Source organism: Acomys minous (genome assembly GCF_964271855.1).
Source record: "Acomys minous genome assembly, chromosome: 15".
Classification (NCBI taxonomy): Eukaryota; Metazoa; Chordata; class Mammalia; order Rodentia; family Muridae; genus Acomys; species Acomys minous.
The window spans coordinates 73445836-73469316 of record NC_140497.1 but is presented as its reverse complement, the minus strand read 5'-3'; the positions used below and the strand labels follow the sequence as shown (position 1 = coordinate 73469316).

The 23481-nt window shown below is 43.7% G+C and overlaps 1 protein-coding gene across 1 annotated transcript in view; it reads right to left on the bottom strand.

Annotated features, from left to right (window-relative positions):
• The window catches only part of PARM1 (prostate androgen-regulated mucin-like protein 1), a 100424-nt gene extending 98199 nt beyond the window's left edge, over positions 1-2225 (bottom strand). Inside the window, exon 1 of the mRNA XM_084760405.1 lies at positions 1860-2225. Within this exon, the coding sequence (XP_084616531.1) occupies positions 1860-1902 (43 nt within the window). The 5' untranslated portion in view covers positions 1903-2225. The remainder of the gene's footprint in view (positions 1-1859) is intronic.
• Between the last annotated feature and the right edge of the window lie 21256 nt (positions 2226-23481).

The window sequence follows — 23481 nt, the reverse complement described above, 5'->3', positions numbered from 1 at the left end:
GCCTGAGGAGCCTCTAACCCTGATGGCTCTGATCCCAGGTAGAAGCCTGGAGGGGCATAGAGCTGATGCTGTTTAGCTGGTCTCTGAACCAGCGCCCACCTGGCTCTGGGAGCTGGGGAGGGCAATGGGCAATGTTTTTCTCTCAGCAGAGCACAGCTGTAAGTAAGACTAGCAAAATCAACCAGTCATCAAATCAACCAGTAAACCTTATTTGAGCTCCTTGTTGGGATCCGTTTTTTGTTTTTGTTTTTGTTTTTGCCCGCTGCAAGAGCTGTTTAAAAATATCAAGCACATAGAAAGATAAAAAATAAATAAATATGCAAAATCAATTTAGCCAACAGAATCTCTCCTTTAGCCCACTGCAGGTTTCCTACATTTCCTGAATGGGTTCCCTTCCTTTAGTAAACATCTCTCCTTTGAGGACCCGGGAATTACCTTTGGAGGCAATCCAGCTGGGAAGGCTAATACATTTTCATATCTAAGCGCTACTCTCCCAAGAGGGCTGCGCCACGGAAACCGCCTGACTGTTCCGGAAAGATCTGCAGGCAGGTCTCTAGACCTTGCAGCTACTGGAGCAGAAAGGCTCTCCCAGACCTTAGCATGTAGGCAAAATACGATGCTATTGACTCAAGCAGGGAAACTTTCCCCTAAAAATATATTATCCTCGGAGAGCCACAGGGAAGCTTCCGGGCTTCTTCTCAAGTAGTTGTGACTTCTTTTGGTTTGCGGGGGTGGGGGGGGGTGGGGGTGGGGGGGGGTGGAGGATGGTGGGGGTTGGGGAGGCACATTTACAGGAACCCAAGCGATAAGAGGGGGAACACATGAACTTGAATCTCGAATTGGCTTATACTACGTGGCTTTGGATTGTTCTTAAACAGACCAAGGACTGCTGCTCTCTTGGGTTACTCTCCACCGCCCACCCTCCAGACCCTGTCTTGTCCCTTATCCATGGTCCTTTATTGGGCTGCAGTTTCTCTGGACAAAAACCTGGGTCCCAAACTCCAGACGATGGTGTCTGATTTGTTGTTGTTGTTGTTGTTGTTGTTGTTTTCTTTGCAGTTTGCGGGCTGGCTTGGGTTGTCTGCCCAAGGTCGCAGCTGCAAATAGTCCTTAGACCATCTGGGCATGCACAGAGGTAGCTTAGAGCAAGAGGTAAGATAAATGGGGATGAGGATGGGGAGAAGGGTGTGTGTGTGTGTCCTACTTTTAGCCAATTTACTAGTTTCATACGGGGTTACGGGGTTGGTGGGTTGCCACAAGTTTGTAAGGCTCTTGGCCACAGTAGGTAGACCTGCAATCCTCCAACAATGATCTTAAGCTTGACCCCAACCTGGGCTACCGCCCCTGAGACTGTGCCGCATCATCCCTAAGCCTAAGCAGAGGGGGACGCGGGAGTTTCTGAAACCTCGTAAGTCCTGAGCATTAACTAGCCCGCTTGAGCGCACTCAGTGCCGAAGCCCTCCTAGCAGCGGCTTTATCGAACCACTCCCCGGCCTCTGCATCCCATGGCAGGACAAACCACAGCATGAAGTGATGTCTGGGACTGTGGCAGGTGCGCCCTTGAGACCCCAGCAAAGGAGAGAAGCGGCGAAGAGCTTCTCGGTGCGGGGTTCGGTGTTAGAACGCGCAAGCTAGCCGGCCACCTGTTTCACAGAGACCTAATTTGAGGGGGGCTTCCACAGCAAAGACCCAGTCGTCCCTCCCCTCCAGCACCGCCAAAACCGCACGTCTCAAATCTGAGGCCGCACACCCCTATAGACCCACCACCACCCTCCAGTTTGGATTTATTTCCCGTCAGCCGGAGGGAGCCTGGGTCCGGCTTCCCCATCCCCGGCTCTTCGAAAGACCGCGCCAAGTACCTGCGGTGAAGATGCAGAGAGCGATGAGCGCCTTGCAAACCATGTTACTCCAATGCTCAACACCGGAGCTGGATACGGCTAGGGAAGTTTCCTGGGGTTGACCAAGTGCTTCTGACACCAGCAGCTCCTCTTCCGCCTGGTGGGCTGCGGGAGGAGCGGAGAGGTGCTGATGGCCCGGAGTGATCAGCCCAGGCAGTTTCTGTGGCAGCTTTGGTGTCTGACGGCGCAAAGCGAAGCGGAGGTGGTGCGCAGAGTCAGCTGTGTGCCCTGCGGCGCCAGGCGCACTTCTGCTCCATCCCAGCTGCGGGAGCCCAGGGCCCGCCTGCGCGGTCGCCAAACCCCGCCCACGCAGCCCTCCCGCGAGGACAGGGCCACCCCCCTGGACTTCCCTCTCCCCGTGCACAGGTCCCAGGAGTCCCGGCCCAGGGCGGCCTCTGCTGGACAGTAGGCGCTAGGTCCGAGAGAGCTTTCAGTAAATTCAGCTGCAGCAAAGCCCAGGTGTTAATAGGTTCCTGCCCTCAGGAATCCAACTCAGTTTCGCTTACGAAAACTCACTACCTTTAGCGAGGTGACCAAGAAGTCAATCCAGAGATTCAACACAGTTCTTGCCAAATATGGGATGAAGACCTTTCCCTCCATTTCTGCGAACAACCTTCTGTGTACATTAACCTTTCACCAGCACTGAACTCCCACGGCATTTCCTGGTCCCTATTAAACTTCATACCAGAAGAAATACCACTGTCAGGTGACACGATCGCTAGATAATTGAACCAGGTTTGACTAATTACTGTGCTGAAGTTCCTTCTAGTAACCCAGGGCCATAAAACTTACTATTATTTCATCGGTAGGAAGCTGACGGCGTGAAAAAATTAAGGAATGTGCTATGTTCATATAGCTTGTAAGAATGGTTTATACACCAGACCCATAGTAACAATACAACAACAACAACAACAACAACAGTTGCTATTTCCTGAGAAATGGCAATACACTATACTCTGGGCAATGTACATTCACACACTACCCAGGTCATTTACTTCCTATACCATCATCCCAGGTGCGTACATTGCATCCTCATTTTCTGGGTAGGAAATCAGATTAAGTGGGTCTCCAGGCCTGGCAGTTAGATGCCTCCCTGGCTTCATTCTCTGTACTTGAACGCCTCTCCAAAGATGAGAGCTTCTCCAACGTGGGGTCAAAACTGACCTTTCACCTAATTCTTTTCGCGCCCTGTGCATTAGACTTGTCTAGTTCTCGTGCCTGCTACATGCCCCATCCTCCTCGGATTGGTGCGGTCTGAGCCTGGCGGTCCCCTAGTCAGTAGCTAGAGCTGCGGGTTGTAAGAAGAGCACAGGGTCCTTCCTAAGGAGCTGAAGAGCTGGTGTGCTCGGCACCACGGCTTTTCCGTTGTTTGTTTGTTTTGTCCTTTCCTCATATGCAGGGACTCCTCTCTTTCTCAGTCAAGGTTGTCACTTCAGCTGCGGCCAGGTCAGTTCTGTGCCTCACCTCAGCCATCGCCGCGTGCAGATCTTGGTAGGACCTCCACAGTGGGATACACCGCGCTCATCACTGTCGCTTTTCTTCATAAGGGTATTGATCCCTGTTGGACTATGAAGCAAAAGATACTACAACCCCCTTTCCTGCCTCCCTGGCAAGAAAAACTGGCTAATTTGTGTGGTCTTGACCATGTTCCTGAAAGCCTTCTGGTCTGAAGTCCTCCCGGTGCCCGCCTAACTGGTGTGATTGTGAAGCGCTCTGATTGGCGCGGAGTCTGCAACCACACCGGGATGGAGCCTCGCCGTGGTACTCGTTAAAGGCACTGGCTGGTGCCGTTTCCTTTATACAGGCTGATTTAAGAAGGTGACTCTAGGCAGATATAAAGGTTTTTGAAGATTGTGTCAGGGGAAAAAACAACTTTCCCGTTTGAAATCCAACGGAACTTCCCTCTACTGTGCAAGGCGTGTGCCACTCCAACTTTGCTACTGATGGTGCTTATGCAGATCCTCACACACCAACCAACCGGTTAAGATCGCCAAGGCTTCTCGTTGTATGTGAGACTGAGTGGAAAGCCTTCCTTTTATTGACATCATTCATTGCAGTTGCTGACTTACACTTTGAAGTTGATCAGTTTAGCCACAGCACGTTTACTCTTCACTAGACCTTAAGGTCGGCCATGGAAGTAGATTGTTTACAGTATCCTGGGTAGGCCAAGTTATATTTCTGTTTTATGTCAGCCCCAGGACCAACCCTTAGGCAGTGACAGGTAATTTATCGTCCAAGACCCTACTCTGTGCCAGGACTGTGAGGGACCTGGTGTTGTAGCTCAATATAGTTATCTGCTCCCATAATTAGTAAGATAAGGGAAGAGAGAAATCTAAGTATTAGGTGCGCCATTTAAACCATCTACTCAGAAGTGGCACTATATTAATTTATCTAGAGTAGGGCTCCAAACTGTTTTATTCTGCCAGAGAAAAGTTTATGTGGTCCCAGATATATAGACATGTGAAGTAAATCAAACATTTTGCTGATCACAATTCATGAGTACATTTATTAAAAACAATTTTTTTGCTAAAATCTATAGTTCCACCATTTGTTAAAAGTGAAAGCAAGGTTACATAAAAATGACATAGATGTGTTTGCTTATTTTTTTCTGTTAAGAATCAAGCCATGACTGAACTTTGGTTGCTACTGGTTACAGAGCATTTCTAGTAGTTCAGAGACAACCAGTGTCTTTTAACTCATTTATTCTCTGATGGTTTCAAACATATATGCAATGGATTTTAGTCCTTTTTGCTCCCTATTTCCCTGGCTCACCCCCTCCTTCTCCTTCTGAAACTCTTGTTTCAAAGGTAAAAACGTCCTAAACATAAACACACAGCACAAAATGGCAGAAGCCTGCATAGGGTCTTTTGAAACATTGTTGGAGACTTGTCATTCAGAGGAAGCACTCGGAGGATGGCCCGTGCACTAGACAAGGCCCGGGGGTCTCACAGGGAGGGGAAAATGAGTATTCCATTGGGTGTTACAGTTAGCTCTTTTAAATGAGACTGCCTGTATCAGATGGCAGTGGAAACTCCGGGGCCTGTGAAACATCCAAAGGCCTGTGATGATGCCGCAGTGTTACAGCCCTTTGGTTAGGCTGCTATATTTATGGCAGGGGTGCAGGTAAAAGCCAGATTCTGGTTGGCTCCCAGCTGAAACAAAGGTCTGTTGAGACTCAGGCCTGGCAGGGTAGAAGGCAGGTCGGTGCTTCCCCGGTGGTCAGCACTGAGCTCGAGGTGGTCCGGCAGGCTCCAGCAGGTGACTGAGGCAGCTATGATGGCCTGGCCGGCAGCCAAGTATCAGGAGTTCAGTGGCAAATTTTCAGGGAAGAGGAAAGCCCTTTCTTCTCCAGAATAAATGACATTTCTCAGATAGTTCTGGTGAAAAGCTGATGGTAACACATAGCATGCTTTTTTTTTTCCCCCAGGTGAAATCAGGGACTTGTAAACTTTGGGCAGTGGAAGGGGTTTAGAGGGTGAGTGTGTTTGATTTGCTGGGACTAGGGGTACCAGGGATATTTGATTTACATGTAACAGCACATCCCTATCATAAGAGGGGGAAAGCAGTACCTATTTATCCTCTAGGTGGAGGAAGAAATCCAGGTAAGGTTAAAGGTCATTTGCTGAAAGCTAAGCCATCAAGATATCTCAGCATACAGTGGATGTTTCCCAGGAATCTCCAGGTGCACACTGAATGAGGGTTTCTTACTAGGAATGGATTGGGCTTGTAATCTTCCTGAGGGCTATGTGACTTCCCTAAGAGTATCTGGGGCTCCCTAGAGCAGGTGGAGAGGAGACCAAGCTGAGAAAGGGAGAGCATCATCTTACACTGAGCTCAGAGGCTATCCAGAAATGCCAGACTTTGACCTTAATAGCAGGGTCCCACGGAGATTCTGTCCTAACTCCAAGTCAAAATTCATTTAATATATATTTTTAATGAAACTATCCAGCAACTCAAAATGCAACAACAACAACAACAAAAAAAAACCCCCCAGACATTTGAATACAATAGAAGCCAAAGATATACAATTTGCTGCTTGCATATTGAGGAATTAGCAGTAGGAAAGTATTGAAAGTCTTTGTTTTCTGTAATTAAACCATTGTTGCTGTAAGAGGAGAAAACTTTTTGTGTACATTAAAAAAAACCCTAAAATTCTTGATGCACAATAGTCTTGAGTATGAGCTGAGGTGTTTCAGGCAGTGTGGGCTGGCTTTAGGTGGTATGACGGCATGCCCAGTGCTAAATGCGCATGCTCTGTGTTCAGAACCAAGGTTGCAGTGATGTCTTTAGATGTAACACAGTCAAGTCCCAAGCACCTTGTATCCACTTTTGGCTTTGACTTAATTAACTCTTTAAATATGTTTACAACTCCATCTCCAGTTACACAACTAGCTGTAATTAGTTGGGGGTTAAAGCAAATCGACGGCCATGCCCAACTTCAAGAAAGCAATGAAGCTTAGTCTATCATGAGACAGAGAGGAGAAAGTCTAGTGGGGGAAGAGTTATGCTATATGTCACAGTAGTTTGTTGCCTCTGCCACCAGCGGGCTTCTACTCATGTGATGGTGAGTCAAAAGACGTGCAATAATAAAGGCTTCTAGGTTAAATGTTATAAATAATAGCTAATGTTTATTGACATCTTCTGTGTGTTAGGAAAGTTTCTAAGGTATGTGTGTATCTCTCTGTGTGTGTATCTGTTAAGTAGATGCATCTGTTTGCACTTTATGAAGTAGGTACTATAGGAGACCAGAATATGCCACCCCAAAATACACCTCTTTGGCATAAATAATTACTTTACGAAACAGGAGAAGCTTTGAGAATACAGTAGAAATTACTGTTCTGTAGAAAGGAATTTACAAATGCAACATCTCTTTGTATGGATGTCTCTATCTCAGTGCTAAGAGAGATAAAGGGATAACTAAATTACTAGGCATATAAATCAGTGTGGAGAGCAGTGGGTTAAGTCTGTATAACAAACCTAATACTGCTTTTCAAAGCTTTTTGCTGGTTACTTCTCCCAACGCCTGTTAACATTAACTGTTGTTGCGATTATGATTATGATTTTCTTATTCAGTTGAAGATGCCTGCTAAGCCTAACTTCATGCTTCCTCTTTGAGAGTTACTCCTTCCATAAGCATCTCCCTTGTATAGATTGTCTATGCATGTTCTTAAACTTTTTTTCTCTCTTGTTAATCTGCCTTTCATTACAAGGGATCCAAGCTAAGATTTTCTGTATGATATAATCAAAACTACTTTCCCTCTTCTATGATACTACTATCCTAAATTTCAAAATAAAGTAACTAATATACTTGTCATTGAAGGAACCTGAAGGATGTTATGATATATAATATAGAAGAAAGCATGTCCTCCTCAGTGGGGTCAGAGATAAAACTTGCGTGTAACTGTTTATGTATGCCTTTATATTGAGAGCTGCTCTTCAGACATTTCTCTTGGTCCTTTTGTAGTGTTCCAGTGGGTAAAATCTGAGGAAAGTCTGCCTTTTACTGACTTTGTTCCTTTTTGATCACTGTTAAAATGAATTTCTAGTGTTATGGACTTTCAACATTTTACGAAAGCATTGCCCTTGACTGGCTTAGTTCCTGACATCCTGAATGTCTTGTACTTCATGGACAGTGATAGGTGAGAGATGTCGTAGCTCACAGAAATATTATTTCTAGGCCTTTAGTCACATGACTGGTGAAAGAGAACAGCTTGGATGATAGAGCTGTGTTAGGTGATGTAACAGTGACTAGAGGTGTGGTCCTCATCTCTCTACTGAAAAAGGCCTTCACTCCCTTGACACCTGTTGGATTCTGCATTAGTGTTCTAAGGCTGCTACAATAATACTCTAGGCACAGAATGTCTTAAGGAGCAGAAGTGTTTTCTTCCTTCCTTCCTTCTTTTATTTTCTTTTTAAAAGTTTATTCATTTTTTCTTTTATCATTTCCAGTGTTGTAAGGTAATTCCAGCAGAGAACACATGGACACTCTGAAAGTGGAATAAAACTATATCTTGCCGGCTGACGATTGCATGGGGGACTTCCCTAAGTCACGCAGCCCCGAGCCTCACCTTTTATGTACAAAAACCACATCCTGGTCGACACACTTTGGTCAGCAGGAGCAGTTAGGGAGTGGCAAGACTTCAGAAGCCAAGAAGCAAGCTTAGTACATTTAGGGACTTTCCCAGATCCTGGAGCTATGGACTAGGTTTTCCATAGCTTAGGTCTTTGTTCTTATTTTGGCAGGTGTTGGGCCTACGTGCTCTGAAGTCACAATGAAGCCTCTAACATGACATCAGTTGTGCTAAGGTCTTGGTCCCCCCCCACACCAACCGCGGCCCCCCCCCCCCCCCCCCCCCGTTACACCAGTACCAGAGGGCTGAGGATTGAACCCGGGGCTTCGAATATCAACTGCTCTCCCACTGAGCTACATCCACAGCCCTCTTTTAACTTTCTGTTTTAAGACAGGGTCATGCTAAGTTGCTCAGGCTGAGATTAAACTTATCTGAAGCCTACTGTGGCCTTGAACTTGTCATCCTCCCACCTCAGCTTTCTGAGTAGCTGGGATTACAGACCTGCACCATCAGGTCCAACAGAATTTAATTTTCAAAGGTCCAGAGGTTGACTGCAGGGTTAGTTCGTGGTCAGTGATGGTTGGACAATGCCGGGTCTCTGGATACAGTGTCATATGACTTTTTAATGTGTGGTGCCCATTCATGGACTTTATAATGGCACCAGCCCTATTGGATTGGGGTGCCACTCTTATGATCCAATTTATCTTTAATTACCTTCTCTAAAGTGCTGTCTTCAAATATTGGAAGTCATAGCTTCAACATATGGATCTGAAATGTGTGTGGAGCATTAACTGAGTCCATAAATTCCATCTTCTGGATCCCAAAATTCCTTTTCTCTTACATGCAAAATACATTTACCCCACATCCCGACAGATCCAAGAGCCCTAACCTATTGCAGCACCAGTCCTACACCAAAATTCTCATCTGTCATCTAAATCAGGTGTGGGTAAGACCCAAGATATGAGTCATTCTGAATCTGATTTCTCCATTATCGAGAAACCAAAATACAGTACGGGAAAGTCTGTGGGAGAGTTTCCTCTCAGCCTCATCCCGAGGTGATATACGTAGGAGACTTGACACAATCTAAGGGCCAATAAAGTCCAGGGAAGGAAATTTGGAGTATATCCGGGGAGCCAATGGACAGCAGGACACACTGCTACCTGCTGCAGCTGTTCTTGGCACATACAGCTGCGTGACGGGGGTGGGGGTGGGGAGCGGGAGGGACAATTGTTGCTATGGCAATGAGCAGCATGGGAAACTGCGTTGCCTCTTACAGCCCCTTCCTGCCCCCATGCTCTTCCAAGGCAGGAACGCAGCAGCCTCAAGACCTTGATATATATATATATATTTTAATCTCTGCTTCATTTACTCTTCACAGGCTGAGTTGCAAACACATTTCTTTTGGGTCCACATCACTCATCACCGTAGCTTTGCTTTTTCTCTTTTGAACTCTAATTCTTTGACATTTAATACTAATGACAAAGCAGATGAAAAGCAATTACACCAAACCGTGTGGAAGTGTGAATTTAGAACTTAGCTGAGAAATACGTGCTTGGACTGGGCAGTTTTGAGAGGGCATGACGAAGCAAGACTGTTTACCTGATTTAAGCAGCAGTGTTTGAAGCTGCAGGAGCACTCTGAGAACAGTTAAGTCACGTGTCAGTAACTTTTAATTAAGGATTAAAACTCTTTAAATAGCTGGAGAAGGAAGGAGCTGGCATCATGGAGACGATGCACACAATGGAACCACTTATTCAAACCAGTGAAAACTTAATTGAGTTAATGCCTCTAGACTCTTGTGTGCTGCCCAATAAAAATAAAACACTGGCCACATACACAACTTACACGTTTTGTGTGGCTTCATTTAATATTCTCCCTCTCTCTCTCTCTCTCTCTCTCTCTCTCTCTCTCTCTCTCTCTCTCAGCCTCTATACCTCTGAGCTTCAGCACCCTCCCACATCACACTTCTGAAAAGGAAAGAAACAACTGGCATATTTTTTTGAAGAATATATTTTACATAGTCCAATGTATCTTAGTTATCATAACAACAGGTATCAAACATAAAACTATCGAGCTAGCTCACATTTTTTTCTTTTAATCCTTTGAATCTCGCTGTAGATTTCCATGAAGGTCATTTTAGTTGATTCGCTGCTTTTCAGTAAATAAGGCCAGCAGGTGCCATCATGGGCAGTGCAGCCGCAGAACAGCTGAGGAGTGAGAAATGCTGTGAACAACACTGAAGGATGCATGGCCAACGGGCAGGGCTTTATCTTCTGAACCCTTGGTTAGCATGATCCTGTCTTAAAACAGAAAGTAAAAAGAGGGCTGTGGGTGTAGCTCAGTGGGAAAGCAGTTGATATCTGAAGCCCCGGGTTCAATCCTCAGCCCTCTGGTACTGGTGTAATGGGGGGGGGCACCCAAGACCTTAGCACAACTGATGTCATGTTAGAAGCTTCGTTGTGATGTCAGAGCAAGGCACGTAGGCTCCAACACCTGCCAAAATGATTCCAAAGACCTACTTCAGATGGCTGCTGTAAGTGTATAGAAAGTGTTTGTTATTAAGCCTAGACAAAGAATTTCAGCAAATGCTGCTTGTTTGGGGGTAAAACTGATGATGATTATGGTGGCGGTAGTGTGGTGGTGATGGTGATAATGATTACCATGATAACGGTAGTGGTCGTAACGATGATAACGATGATTACAATGATAATGATGGTGATGGCAATGGTGGTTTTGATGATCATGGTGGTGGTGGTGGTGGTGATAAAGAAAAAGTACAATTAATAGTAAAATTATAACAAACATCACTGCAATGGTTAGATAGATTAGATTCACTACTCAGAGCCACTGACAGTATTTTGGCACCGTTAGTCATATGCTCAGTTTACAGCAGTATTTCTCAAAAGGGGTTATGTCTCAGGACTCCTCTGCATGGCTGTAGCTTATTAAGAACCCTGAAATGGCTGGGTGTGGTGATGCACGCCTGTAATCCCAATACTCTGGGAGGCAGAGGCAGGCGGATAGCTGTGAGTTCGAAGTCAGCCTGGTCTACAAAGCGAATCCAGGACAGCCAAGGCTACACAGAGAAACCCTGTTGTGAAAAACAAAGAAAAACAACAAAACAAACAAAGAAACAAACAAACCGAAGGAACCCTGAAATGTTTTGTAATTGCAGAATTTCTTCTTCTTCTTCTTCTTCTTCTTCTTCTTCTTCTTCTTCTTCTTCTTCTTCTTCTTCTTCTTCTCCTCTTCCTCCTCCTCCTCCTCTCCTTCTTGCAGAGTTTCTTCTTTTATACTGCATCCACGTTCAACAAAGAATGGTTTCTTAAAAGTCAGCCACAATGTGGAATCTGAAAGCATGTTAATGTAACTTTCATATTGTGTCACATTAAAATCCACTAGACTGTTCTATACTTTGAATCTGCTTTTAATCCACACAGGATTTTTTTTTATATATAATATTAAATTTTGGCCACGCGAAAAGCATTGGCTCACCAAATTTTACAAATTATCCAAAAAATTAAAGCATTTTATTATATAACATCAAAAACAACACATTTGAAAATTATAATGTGTTTGTAAAATTTTAACTCACATTATCAAAAAATCCTTCAAGTATAAGAAAGCTAGAAAGCTGCTAGTAAAGGAAAATTGCCTTTTAAAGTTTTAATTTCCCCCTGAAATACTCTTACCAGTGCCACCAAATACTACCAACTCTTTTTCCTGATGTGACAAGCTAAGTTCACAAGGAAGTGTCCAACAGATCATAGTAATCATAGTTTATCTATAACCTTTTCTTCCAGTAAAACCAATATATTTCATGAAAAAAAAAAAACAACAAAACACCACCCAGTGATTACTATAACTTGAAGGTCCTCACACGAAGGTATTTCCTAAATGACTATTTTATTTTGATATCTCAGAAGCATACTTTATATTCATATTTCTCCATTTTTAACACAGAGTATCAAAAAATCATATATTCAATATGTAATAAAAATCAGTGGCCTGTATCTCTGAACTGAGGTCATTAATGCATGGAACGTGCCATTTTTCCCTTTAAACTGGGTACACTATGTGGCTAGGAAGCCTGTGATAGCTAGGATAGCGTCATTTCATTGCTTTCATTTGTCCTAAGGCACTGGAGATTGGAAAAACATGTATACAAATATTAAGTACCATCTTAGCATTAATGTAAAAATCATTTTGATTTTACAAGTCAGGAATGATCTGGGTGCATGTGAAAGTCAGAGGACCCCTCTCAGGGTTTGGCCCTCTCCTCTCACCTGACGGAATCCAGGGAAAGAATTTCGGTCCTGGACCATTCCCCTCTACCTGCTGAGTCAGCTCTCTTGGACACATTCTTTTCATCTTGTTTTTATCTTGTCCTGTTTTGTATATTTTAACCACAAGGTACGCATACATATCTGGGTAAATTCTACTTCAAGCTGTGCAGACTTCAAGTTTTCTCCAGCTTTCCAAGTGCTCTTGACTGTAGTATTAATCAGAAAATGCACAGGGGCCGATTTTTTTCAATCTTTTAAAACATTCAGCATTATGTTCTCAAACAACAATGTGCTGGAGAGTTTTATGTCAACTCGACACAAGCTGAAGTTATGTGAGAGGAGGGAATATCAGCTAAGAAAATGCTCCCACAAGATCTGTTTGCCTCCATAAGGTCTGCCTCCACCAGGGCTATAGGGCATTTATTTTTTATTTGGTGATGGATGAGAACCAGCCTATTGTGGTGGGGCTATCCCTGGGCTGGTGGTCCTAGGTTCTGTAAGATAGCAGGCTGAGTAAGCCGTGGGGAACAAGCCAGTAAGCAGCACCTCTCCATTAACTCTGTATTACTTCTTGCCTCCAGGTTCCTGCCCTATTTGAGTTCCTGTCCTGACTTGTTTGGATGATGAACAGTGATGGGAGAGTGTAAGTAAAATAAGCTCTTTCTTCCCCGGCTTGCTTTTGGTTATGGTGTTTCATCCCAGCAACACTAATCTGAACGAAGACAAACAATAACTAAACAGTATTGGTAATGTCATTGACCTATCAAGAGTCAAAGGAAAGTACTTCCAATTAATTGTATGTGTCTTAATTTCATTGATGTTTCTTTTTTTTTTTCTTTTCTATTTTATTCCTTTTTAATCTTCTTAACTTACTGGGCAACTATTCTTGTAGGGAGACTAATTATCTAAATGACATTTACTTTCTCTGAGCATCCCTGTTTTTTGGACACTGTAATTAGGTAAAATTTAAATTAAGTTGCATATGATAAATAGATTTTCTTATTTGGTTTATTAGTTATTTTTATTTTAAGAATTTATTTATTTAGTTTTGCACTTTACGTCCCAATCATAACCTCCTCCCTTCTCTCCTCCTGGTCCTACCCTCCCTCCCTTTTCCCCCATCCCCTCTCCCCTACTCCTCAGTGAAGGGGAGTCCCCCTCTACTAACCCACCCCAGAACATCCAGTTGCATCAGGACTGAGCACATCCTCTTCCCCAGTGGCCTGGCAAGACAGCTCCATCAGGGGGAAGTGATTGAAAAGCCTGTGACAGAGTCCATGTCAGAGATAGCCGTTGCCTCCCTTAGAGACCTGCATGAGAACCAAGCTGCCCGTCAGGTACATATGCATTGGAGGCCTATGTCCAGTCAATCCATGGTCCTTGGTTAGTGCTTCAGTCTCCACAGGACCCCCCTGGGCCCAAGTTAGTTGTCTCTGCTGGTTTTGTGAAGCTCCTGTCCCTCCAGGTTCTTCTATCCTTTCCCCCATTCTTCCACTATGCTCCCTGCGCTCCGCCTACTGTTTGGCTGTGAGTCTCAGAATCTGGACCAATCCTTTGCTGGACGAAGCCTCTCAGAGGACAGCTATGCTAGACTCCCATCCGCAAGCCTAGCAGAGTGTCGTTAATAATGTCAGGGGTTGGCTCTCTCCCACGGGGTGGGTCTCAAGTTGAGCCAGGCCTTGGTTGGACATTCCCTCAATCTCTGCTCTGTCTTTATCCCTGCATATCTTGTGTGTGTGTGTGGGGGGGGGTGGTAAACTTTGGGTCTAAGTTTTTGTAGGTGGGTTGGTGTTTCCCTCTCTCCACTAGGAGTCCTGTCTAGGTAGTTACTTTTCTTGTTGCTGTAATCAAACACTTGGAAATGAACAGCTTGAGGAAAGAGAGGGCTCTATTCTGGCTCATCCTTTCATAGCCAGGAGGCTTGGCTTCTGGCGTTCTCTCAGTGACGGCAGGAGTTTGCCACATGGCTTGTTAAATGCCACCAGGTCAGCAAGCAACCTGAGCTAGAACCTAAGGCCCCCACTCCCACGGTGCTATATCTGCCAGCTAGGCCCCGTGCCCAAAGAGTTGTGTACTCCTCCTAAGCCTGCCACCGGCTGGTGACCAAGTGTTCAGATAATGAACCTGTGGGGGGCCAGTTCATAGTCAATCACTTGCTTAACAACTTGAACCACTTGAAAAATTAATTTGGCTGAAGCTTCGTCGGGATAAATTATTCCCTCTTGGGATTAAATTTCTAAATTTTATAACTCTTTCAGAACATTATCTATTATGCAGAATGTGACATTTAGTCTTGTTCTGTGAATATCTACTCTATTCTTTTTAACACAGCGGTGATGCCTTAAAGTTTATTTTTTTTAAAAAAAATGCTTTTCAGTTTGGTTGACAGATGATCTATTTTTCCATTCTACCTTAGAAGCATGGTAGTTAAAGTCTAGTTTTGATTAATTTTCTTTGTTGTTTATCCCGGCTTTACATGAACGTACAGTAACACGTGAAATAAGATGCATTGGGATGTGCTATGGTTTTAATGTGCTCCTTAAGGGAGTCTGTTGCAAAGCCAGTTCTCAGTGCATCAATGTTCAGAGGTGAAAGTGGGTGAGATATGATTATGCCATGAGAGCAGAATGAGTGATCAATTCTGTGGCAGCGGGAGTAGGTTCAATTTAGAAAGCCAAACGATGGCACATACCTTTAATCCTAGCACTTGGGAGATAGTGGCAAAAATTGGACCAAGACAATACGGCAAGATAAGTGGCACTCAGGATGCTTCCAAGCTGTGACTTTATCACTGTGATGTGTCGTGCCCCTAGAAGTAATGGGAAGTGTGTTGCCCTGTCACAATGACTTCACATTGATATTTTGTTATCGGGCAAGATCAGCCATAGACACATAAGTGAGTGGATGTTTCAATAAAACTTCAAGCAGAAATACGAATTTCACATCATTTTAATGTGTCGTGAAAAGTGATTCGGCTCTTTTCAGCCACTCTGAGATCACAGAATTTATGCAACAAATTTTGCATAAATTACCATAGATTACCAACCCATTTCTCTAAGGGGACTGCATTAGATTCTGTCTGGATTTGTTCAAACCTGTAACTACAGTGATCAGTCTGGGCTTTCTAAAGTAGGTAATAGCCAATTCCAGCTGCCTTCAGATGAGTGTGGAGTTCGGGCTGGGGTCCTGAGGTTCTGTGAGGAAAGCCTGTTTTCTCTGTCTGTGCTCTTCTGAGGTTTGGATGTAATTTTCCTGGCCTGGTTCAAGTGTTGAAGGTTTGCCTCTCTGTGTGGGGGTGCTCAGGTGGAAAAAAATTGCACAGTGGGGTCCAGTGGGGGATGGCTAGGCTGCTGCTGCTGGTGGGGCTACCCTCAGAAAAGATTAAAATCCCATGAAACTGAGTCATTATAACAGAATGTGCCTGAGTCGGTCTGATTTCCCTGTTTCACTGTGACATCTCTTTCTCACATGTGGGGTCCCACCATGATGCCGTCTCAATCAGGGGCCACTGAACAAATAGCACTGCCCATGCCAGAACTCCTGGCCTTCCAAACTATGACCGCTTAAACCTTCTTTTCTGCATTGCCCAGATTCAGGTTTTTTGTTGCAGCTGATATATTTTGTTTTTCACACGCAGCTGAGGTGAGATTTTTTTACAGATTACTTTGTGTGTCATATTTTACCTAAAGTATGTTTACATGTTTGTAGCCTGCCTTTTCCTTTAAGCTCTCTTAATGCATAGGTCTCAGTGTTAGACAAGGAACCCTCATCCATCACTCCAGTGCACACAAGCCAACTTCATATCTCTTGTTCCCCAAGTGGCCATTACACTCGGGGCGTCAACGGCTTTAACAGCTGCTAACCACGCTAATTAAAGAGCCATTTTCTCCCAGTTCTTTGGACCCATGTGGTTTTTCTTTGCTTTCTTTATACCAGGACTGTATATTCATGAAAAGATTGTAATAGTTTTCCAACATGTTAAGGACAGTTTGTAGCAGCAGGTGGGCTTTCAGAAATTCTGCATTTAAGGAAGTGGATGTCCTCTTTTTCTCTTCCGTTTGCTACTATTTTCTTTACCTTCTCAAACTCACATCTAATTTAAGCTTCCCCTCTTTTTAGACTGGCACAAAACTTTAAGATTTGTCACTGTAAGTTACTTTTATCTTTCTGGATTTTTTTTTTTTTTAATTTAAAGACAATGGTCCCGGGATCTTGTATGATGCTAAACTTTTGAGTGTGAATGAAACCCATTTAACTGTTGAGTCATCTGCTTCTTCTTGAACCAGGTTAGCCCAAAAAATTGGCCATCGTTGGCAACACGAGTCTTCAGATCCAGGGTCTCTCTGCAAAGGTCATGGTGTCAAAATCCTTGCAAAGAGAGTCACTTCCTTACCGAATGGCTTCACCTAGTGAAGGGACCGTGCCTGAGGAGCAGATCCCAGAGCTCCTCTGCATGTAAACCCATAGATGGTCTCTGTTTGTTATTCAACCTACTCTCCTAACCTGGGAATCCTCCTTCCTGGGAAATTATATTCTTCTTATGATTCTGGCACAGATACCCTGTCTACCCCCTTAGTCTTAGGGCTTTAGGGATTAGGGCTTTAGAAACAAAGACCTGGAAGACTGCCAGACATTTTCAGCATTTCCCCTGCTGTATTGCTCTCTTGTTCTTTCTCCTTCAGGCTGCTAATTGAGGGAGAAATGAATCAGGAAGAAACCTAGTAATGTGCCAGTTTGTTTTTTATTTTTAAAGACAAATATCTTTAGTGTATCTTCCTACATGTTTGGAAGGTGATGTTTCCAAAAGGTTGGTAGAGTGTCTGCAGAGCAATGGGCATCAGGCGGGGAGGGAACGGAATGTCAGATACTCTCTGCGAGCAAAATCACCAGGATTGTTAACTGATGACACTGTGTGTCCTCATAGGCTAGAGAAAGTGTCTTCCAGGTTTCTGTTGGTTTGGTTTATTGAGCAGTGACATTCTGTAGAGATAGTGGCTTTGGGAAAACTTTTCACATTCAAGTATTTCCATACTTGAGTATATGGGCTCATGGCTTCCAATGGGTAGAATGTCTACAGGTTGAAGATTATTACCCATTGCTAGTATCTAACACAATCTCCGTTCCTCTGCAAAGCAATTTGACTGAAGTGGACATTGCTTTGGCTTTTTAAAAAAAATTACCTTTACATTTTAAAAATTCGTTATTCACTTTATATCCTGGTCATAGGCTCCCCCGCTCCTCTCCCTCCGCTCCCATCCTCCCTCCCTGTCTCCTCCCTCCCCTTCCACTACTCCCCAGAGAAGGGGACACCCCCACCCCCAGCATATCAAGGCACATCAGAACTGAGGGTATCCCCTTCCCCTGTGGCTCAGTGAGGCATCCCCGCCAGGGGAAAGTGACAAAAGCAGGCAGCAGAGTCCAAGACACAGGCAGCCCCCACTTACTAGGGTACCCATGTACGGCCCATACATCTGTGCAGGTGGCCCAGGTCCAGCTCACGCATGGTCCTGGGCTAGAGCTCCCGTCTCCACAGGCTTCCCTTTTGGACCCTGGTTAGTTGGCTTTGTTGATCTTCCCTTGGAGTTGCTGTCCTCTCTGAGTCCTCCATCCTTCTTCCCCACTCTTCCCCGAGATTCCCTGCACTTCACCCCACGTTTGGCTGTGGGTCTCCACACATGCTTCCATCCCCTGCAGGGTGGAGCCACTCAGAGGGCAGCCATGCTAGGCTTCCATCCACAAACACAGCAGAGTATTGTCAGTAGTGCCAGGGGTTGGCTGTCTCTCATGGGTGGCCTTCAGGTTGGGCCAGGCACCAGCTGGATATTTCCTCACTCTTCGGATCCATCTCCTTTCCTGCATCCCTGCACATCTTGTAAGCAGGGCAAGTCCTGGGTCGAAGTTTCCGAGGGTGGGTTGGTGTTCCCCTCCTTCTAGTAGGCATCCTGTCTAGTTAGAGGGTGTCCCCTTCATTCTCCATGACATCTCCACCCCATCCCCCCTACCCACACCCACCTCTGCTACTAGGAATCTCAGTTAGAGTCATTCCTATACACTCCCTGGAGCCTACCCTGTTAAAGGTCTCCAGCTTGTCACAAATAAGCGCCCGCCCAAAGCTTCTTTTCTCTCCGTTAGACCTCTGTGGTCCGGCTCACACTCACCCCAGGCCTGATATTGACTTTCATTTCTCTCCATGCTCCCTCTCTTTAACTATTTCTACTGTCTGTTCTATTTCCACTTCTGAGTGAGATTTAAGCATCCTTCCTTGGGTCATCCTTGTTACTTATTTTCTTTGGGTCTGTGCATTGTTATATGATTATCCTGTATTCTATGGCTGAAATCCACTTATAAATGAGTGCATACCTTGGGTGTCTGTTGGATCTGGGTTACCTCACTCAGGATAATCTTTTCTAGTTCCATCCACCTGCCTGCAAATTGCAGATGATAGGATAGTGACCCCCAAAATTCCACTGAGGAACTCCCACAGCTGATAAAAACCTTCGACAAAGTGGCTGGATACAAGATTGACTTTAAAAAAATCAGTAACCCTCCTGTATAAAAATGAAAAACAGTCCGAGAAATTAGGGAAGCTACACCCTTTACAATAGCCACAAGTAATATAAAATATCTTGGTGTAATTCTAATGAAGCAAGTCAAAGACATGTATGACAAGAGCTTCAAATCTCTAAAGAAATAAATTGAAGAAGATATCAGAAGACGAAAAGATGTCCCATGTTCATGAATCAGTAGGATTAACATGGGAAAAATGGCCATCTTACCAAAAGCAGTCTACAGATTCAGTGCAATCCCCATCAAAATACTAACACAAACAATTCTTTATAGACCTTGAAAGAACAATTCTAAACTTCACATGGAAAATCAGAAAACCTAGACTACCTAAAGCAACCATATACAATAAAAGAACTTTCTGATTTCAAGCTATATACTGCAGAGCAATAGTAATAAAAACTGCATGGCACTGGCATAGAAATAGACTGGTTGATCAATGGAATTGAATCAAAGACCCAGAAATAAACCAACACATCTATGCACACTTGATTTTTGACAAAGGAGTCAAAACCATACAATGGAAAAAAGAAAGCATCTTCAACCAATGTGCTGGTCTAACTGGATGTCTACATGTAGAAAAATGCAAATGATCCATAATTATCACAAAATTCAAATCCAAGTGGATCAAAGACCTCAACATAAAACCAGAAACACTAACTCTATTAGAAGAGAAAGTGGGAAAGAGCCTTGAACTCATTGGCATAGGAGACAATTTCCTGAACAGAACACCAACAGCTCAGACTCTAAGATCAACAATTCATAAATCAGACCTCATGAAAGTGAAAATTTATTTGTCTTTTAACATGACTTTAAACTTGACTGATCTGCTTTCAGAGTCATGTTTGGCAGAATCGTTTAGCTATTAAAACTGTAAAAGAAATGACATTATTGTATCTTAGAATTCCCATGTCTGGCTGACTATTTGGTCAGAAATTTTAAAGTCTTTTCTTTTGTTAGGTTCTCATGTTTCAAGCCACAGGAACTGATTCTAGTTAATTCAAGCAAAGAAATGGATTCTTCTGGATGATGCAAGTAACTCAAAACTCAAGAGAAGTTAAATATCAGAGTTCCAGTGTAACAGAAACTAAAGGACCATTTCTTTAACATCCCTACAGGATGTCAAAGAGGAATCCTCTCCCTCCATCCATTATTAATTAGGAGGGTCATTAGAATTTAAAAGTTATATAATTAGCTTTGTTTTTAAAAATAATTTTAAAAATTACATTTAGTGTGGTGTGGTGGTGGTGGTGGTGGTGGTGGTGGTGGTGTGTGAGTGTGTGTGTGTGTGTGTGTGTGTGTGTGTGTGTGTGTGTGTGTGTGTGTTCATCCCACAGTGTAAGTGTGGACTAGTCAGTTCTGTCTTTCTACTATCTATGTCCTCGGTTTAAACTTGAGCGGTCAGGCTTGGTGGGAAGTACTTTTACTCACTGAGACTTCTCTCTCTTTCCTTCAACCCAAAGAGAAGCAGCTTGGTGAGTAATAGCTAGATGCCATCAGTGTGGTTCACTCCAACCTCAGGATGCAGCCTCCTTTGAAGTAACAACCATCCAAACAGAACACATGATCTTACATCTCTATAGTCTTTTTAAATTTTTTATTAATATATTTTTTATTAATTCACTCATATTACATCTCAGTTGTTATCCCATCCCTTGTATCCTCCCATTCCTCCCTTCCTCCCACTTATCCCCTACTCCACTCCCTCATGACTGTGACTGGGGGGGGGGACCTTCTCCCTCTGTATATGCTCATAGGGTATCAAGTGTCTTCTTGGTAACCTGCTATCCTTCCTCTGAGTGCCACCAGGTCTCCCCATCCAGGGGACGTACTTCATATGGAATAACAAAGAAAACCCAGAATAGCTAAAACAATCTTACACAATAAAAGATCCTCAGGAGGAATCTCCATTCCTGATCTCAAGCTGTACTATAGAGCAATAGTAATCAAAACAACTTGGTACTGGCACAGCAATAGGGTGGTTGATCAATGGAATCGAATCGAAGACCCAGAAATGAATCCACGCACATATAGTCACTTGATTTTTGACAAAGAGGCCAAATCTATTCAATGCAAAAAGGATAGCATGTTCAACAAATGGTACTGGTCCCAATCGATGTCTACATGTAGAAAAACACAATTAGACCTATCTTTATAGCCATGCACAAAACTAAAATCTATAGTCTTTCTACAGAAAAAAAAATCTACAACACTTTGGCTCTAACTTAGTATTGTGTCATTTATCTGTATGGAATCTAAAGCCATGCAGTTATTGGGTTAGCCCATCTGCCCTGGGCTACCAGCAGCTATTACATGGGACCACGCTGATTGTTCAGGGGAGCAGAAGCATTCGGCAGAGGATCCAGCATCCCAGATCCAGCTGCACCTCACACTCACCAGACCAAAGTGCCTCTCTAAGAATGTAACTCTCATTAAGTAGGAATATTTCCTCTCATGTAACACATCAAAGAAGAGCCCATGATTTTTAATACATTCATTTTAATGGTTATGTACAATTATTTTTCTGTTTTCATTACTTGTCAGTTGGATATACACTTGCTATTATATCGATAGTGTTTTGTTTTTATGAAACATCCAGAGAGATTGGTTAGTGATCCTTGCTTACAGAGGCAATAAGAATTCACTCAAATTAAAGATCTTGAAATTATTTATACTGTTTGATGCTAATAAAAAAGATAGAGATGTCCCTTCATTCTATTTTATTTCTATTTTAAAATATTTTAAGGCTACTTACAGGCATGCATTCATGCTACCTTCTATTACAATGCTGATAATAAGTAAGGGCAGGTTTGGGGTTTAGAAAAGAATGTTGCCAGTCAAGGCAAATATTATACACTATTTAATAATGCCATATGACACATGGGAAATCTATGAAGCTTTCGGGAAGCTAAAAAGAGCTTTGTGAACATTAGTCTTAATAATTCAAACATCCTTATTAGGTCCGTGAGTTCTTAGTTGAAATGAAGCAGAAATCGGTCTAATTAATGAGCCATGTGAGACTGGTACATTTCAGTGGAGGGTTTATTTTGTCTGCATTGGCTTGTTATATGTTGTGGCTAGTTATGGTAGCAGTCTACTAAAAGTCTGGGCTCTTCGTAGTATTTGTGATATTGTCATTTGGGGGGCAGTATCTAGATAAGTATTCCATTTCTCATCACCTTGCTCTTGTTCCTAGTATGCCAAATGTTTCCTTTTAAATGATGTGTAAGAAATTACCTGCATCCCTTCCAGGGTGGTCCTGAGAAGATGCTTGCATCATCTTCTGCCATCCTTTCCCTCCCCATGGTAGAGAAGGCTGGAGTTGAGCTGAGGGTGGAGGAGAGCCCTTCTCCACTGGGAACACCTGAACTAAATTACCATGTGACCAAGCAACCAATGTCTATTGTACTATGCCACTGAAATATCAGATTTTGTTATTGAAGCTAACGGTACTCTGATTAATATAATATCAATATTTCCCGGTTGATTTTTTTTGTCAAACCTGACACAAATTTTGACGTATTTGAGGAAGGGGCCCAGCTCACTGTGGGCAGGGTCACCCCTGAGCAGATGCTCTTGGTTATAGAAGAGAGCAGGCAGAACAGGGCACTCCAGCCAGCAATCAGCACTCTCCATGGCTTCTGCTTTGGTTCCTGCCTCCGGGTTCTTGCTTTGAGTTTTTGCCCTGGCTTCCTCCAGGATATAATGACGCCTCGTGACCTGAAAGTTGGAAGATGAAATAAACTCTTTCGTCCCTAAGTTGCTTTTGGTCATGGTGGTTCATCACAGCAGTGGAAGCTCTAAGTAAGATATTACCAAAGAATACTTACACAATCCTCTTTTTTAGTCTAACTTTATCTATACCCATCCCCCTTTTTATCATCCACTTACTCGACAAATATAAATAAAGTATCTACGATGTGCCAGGCACCATGATTCCCATACAGTAATGAACAGACATGGGGGATATTCTGTGTTTTTGTAGTGGAAGGGGTCCGCTTATTGGAATGGATGAGGAGAAGTTACGGGTAAGAAAGACAGTGGGTGAGTGAAAGTAGTACAAGGATTTTCATTCACTCTAGGCAACCAAGAGCACTTTCTGTGAAAGGACCCTTGTGCTGAAACTACAAGTTGAGTAGATATGGGCCAGAGAAAGGCTGAGGGAAGGAGAGGTAGCTGCGTGTGTAGAAGCCCTGGACTACAGACAGTGTGGGCATTCACAAGGCAATGGCTAATGTCCCAACTCCTTTGCAGCAGCATCCTATAGTGGACAAGCAAATGTGAACACTACCATTTGTAGAAGCATACAGCACAGTGGCATTTCCAGCCCAGGCCTTGTCTTCTGTGCATTCTGGAATGTGGCTAATGAGAGGGCTCAGATGGACTGATTAGCTGCACCTTTCTTTGAAAGCCATCCCAGAGTCCTGTCAGGCTGGCGGCAGCCAGCTAATAATGAGCAGACGCGTAGCATCTGCCCTTTACTGGGGTGGCAGTGCTGATGTCCGAGTCTCTGATGGGATCAGTTTTACACATTCCATCCTCTGGTTTTTTTCTACACGAATTTACACCCAAACCAGAGACCAAATTTTGATTATATTCATCATCCCTTTCCCATTGCCCACCCTTCCTTTTCTTTCTCTCTTTACCCTTCACCTTCTGAGA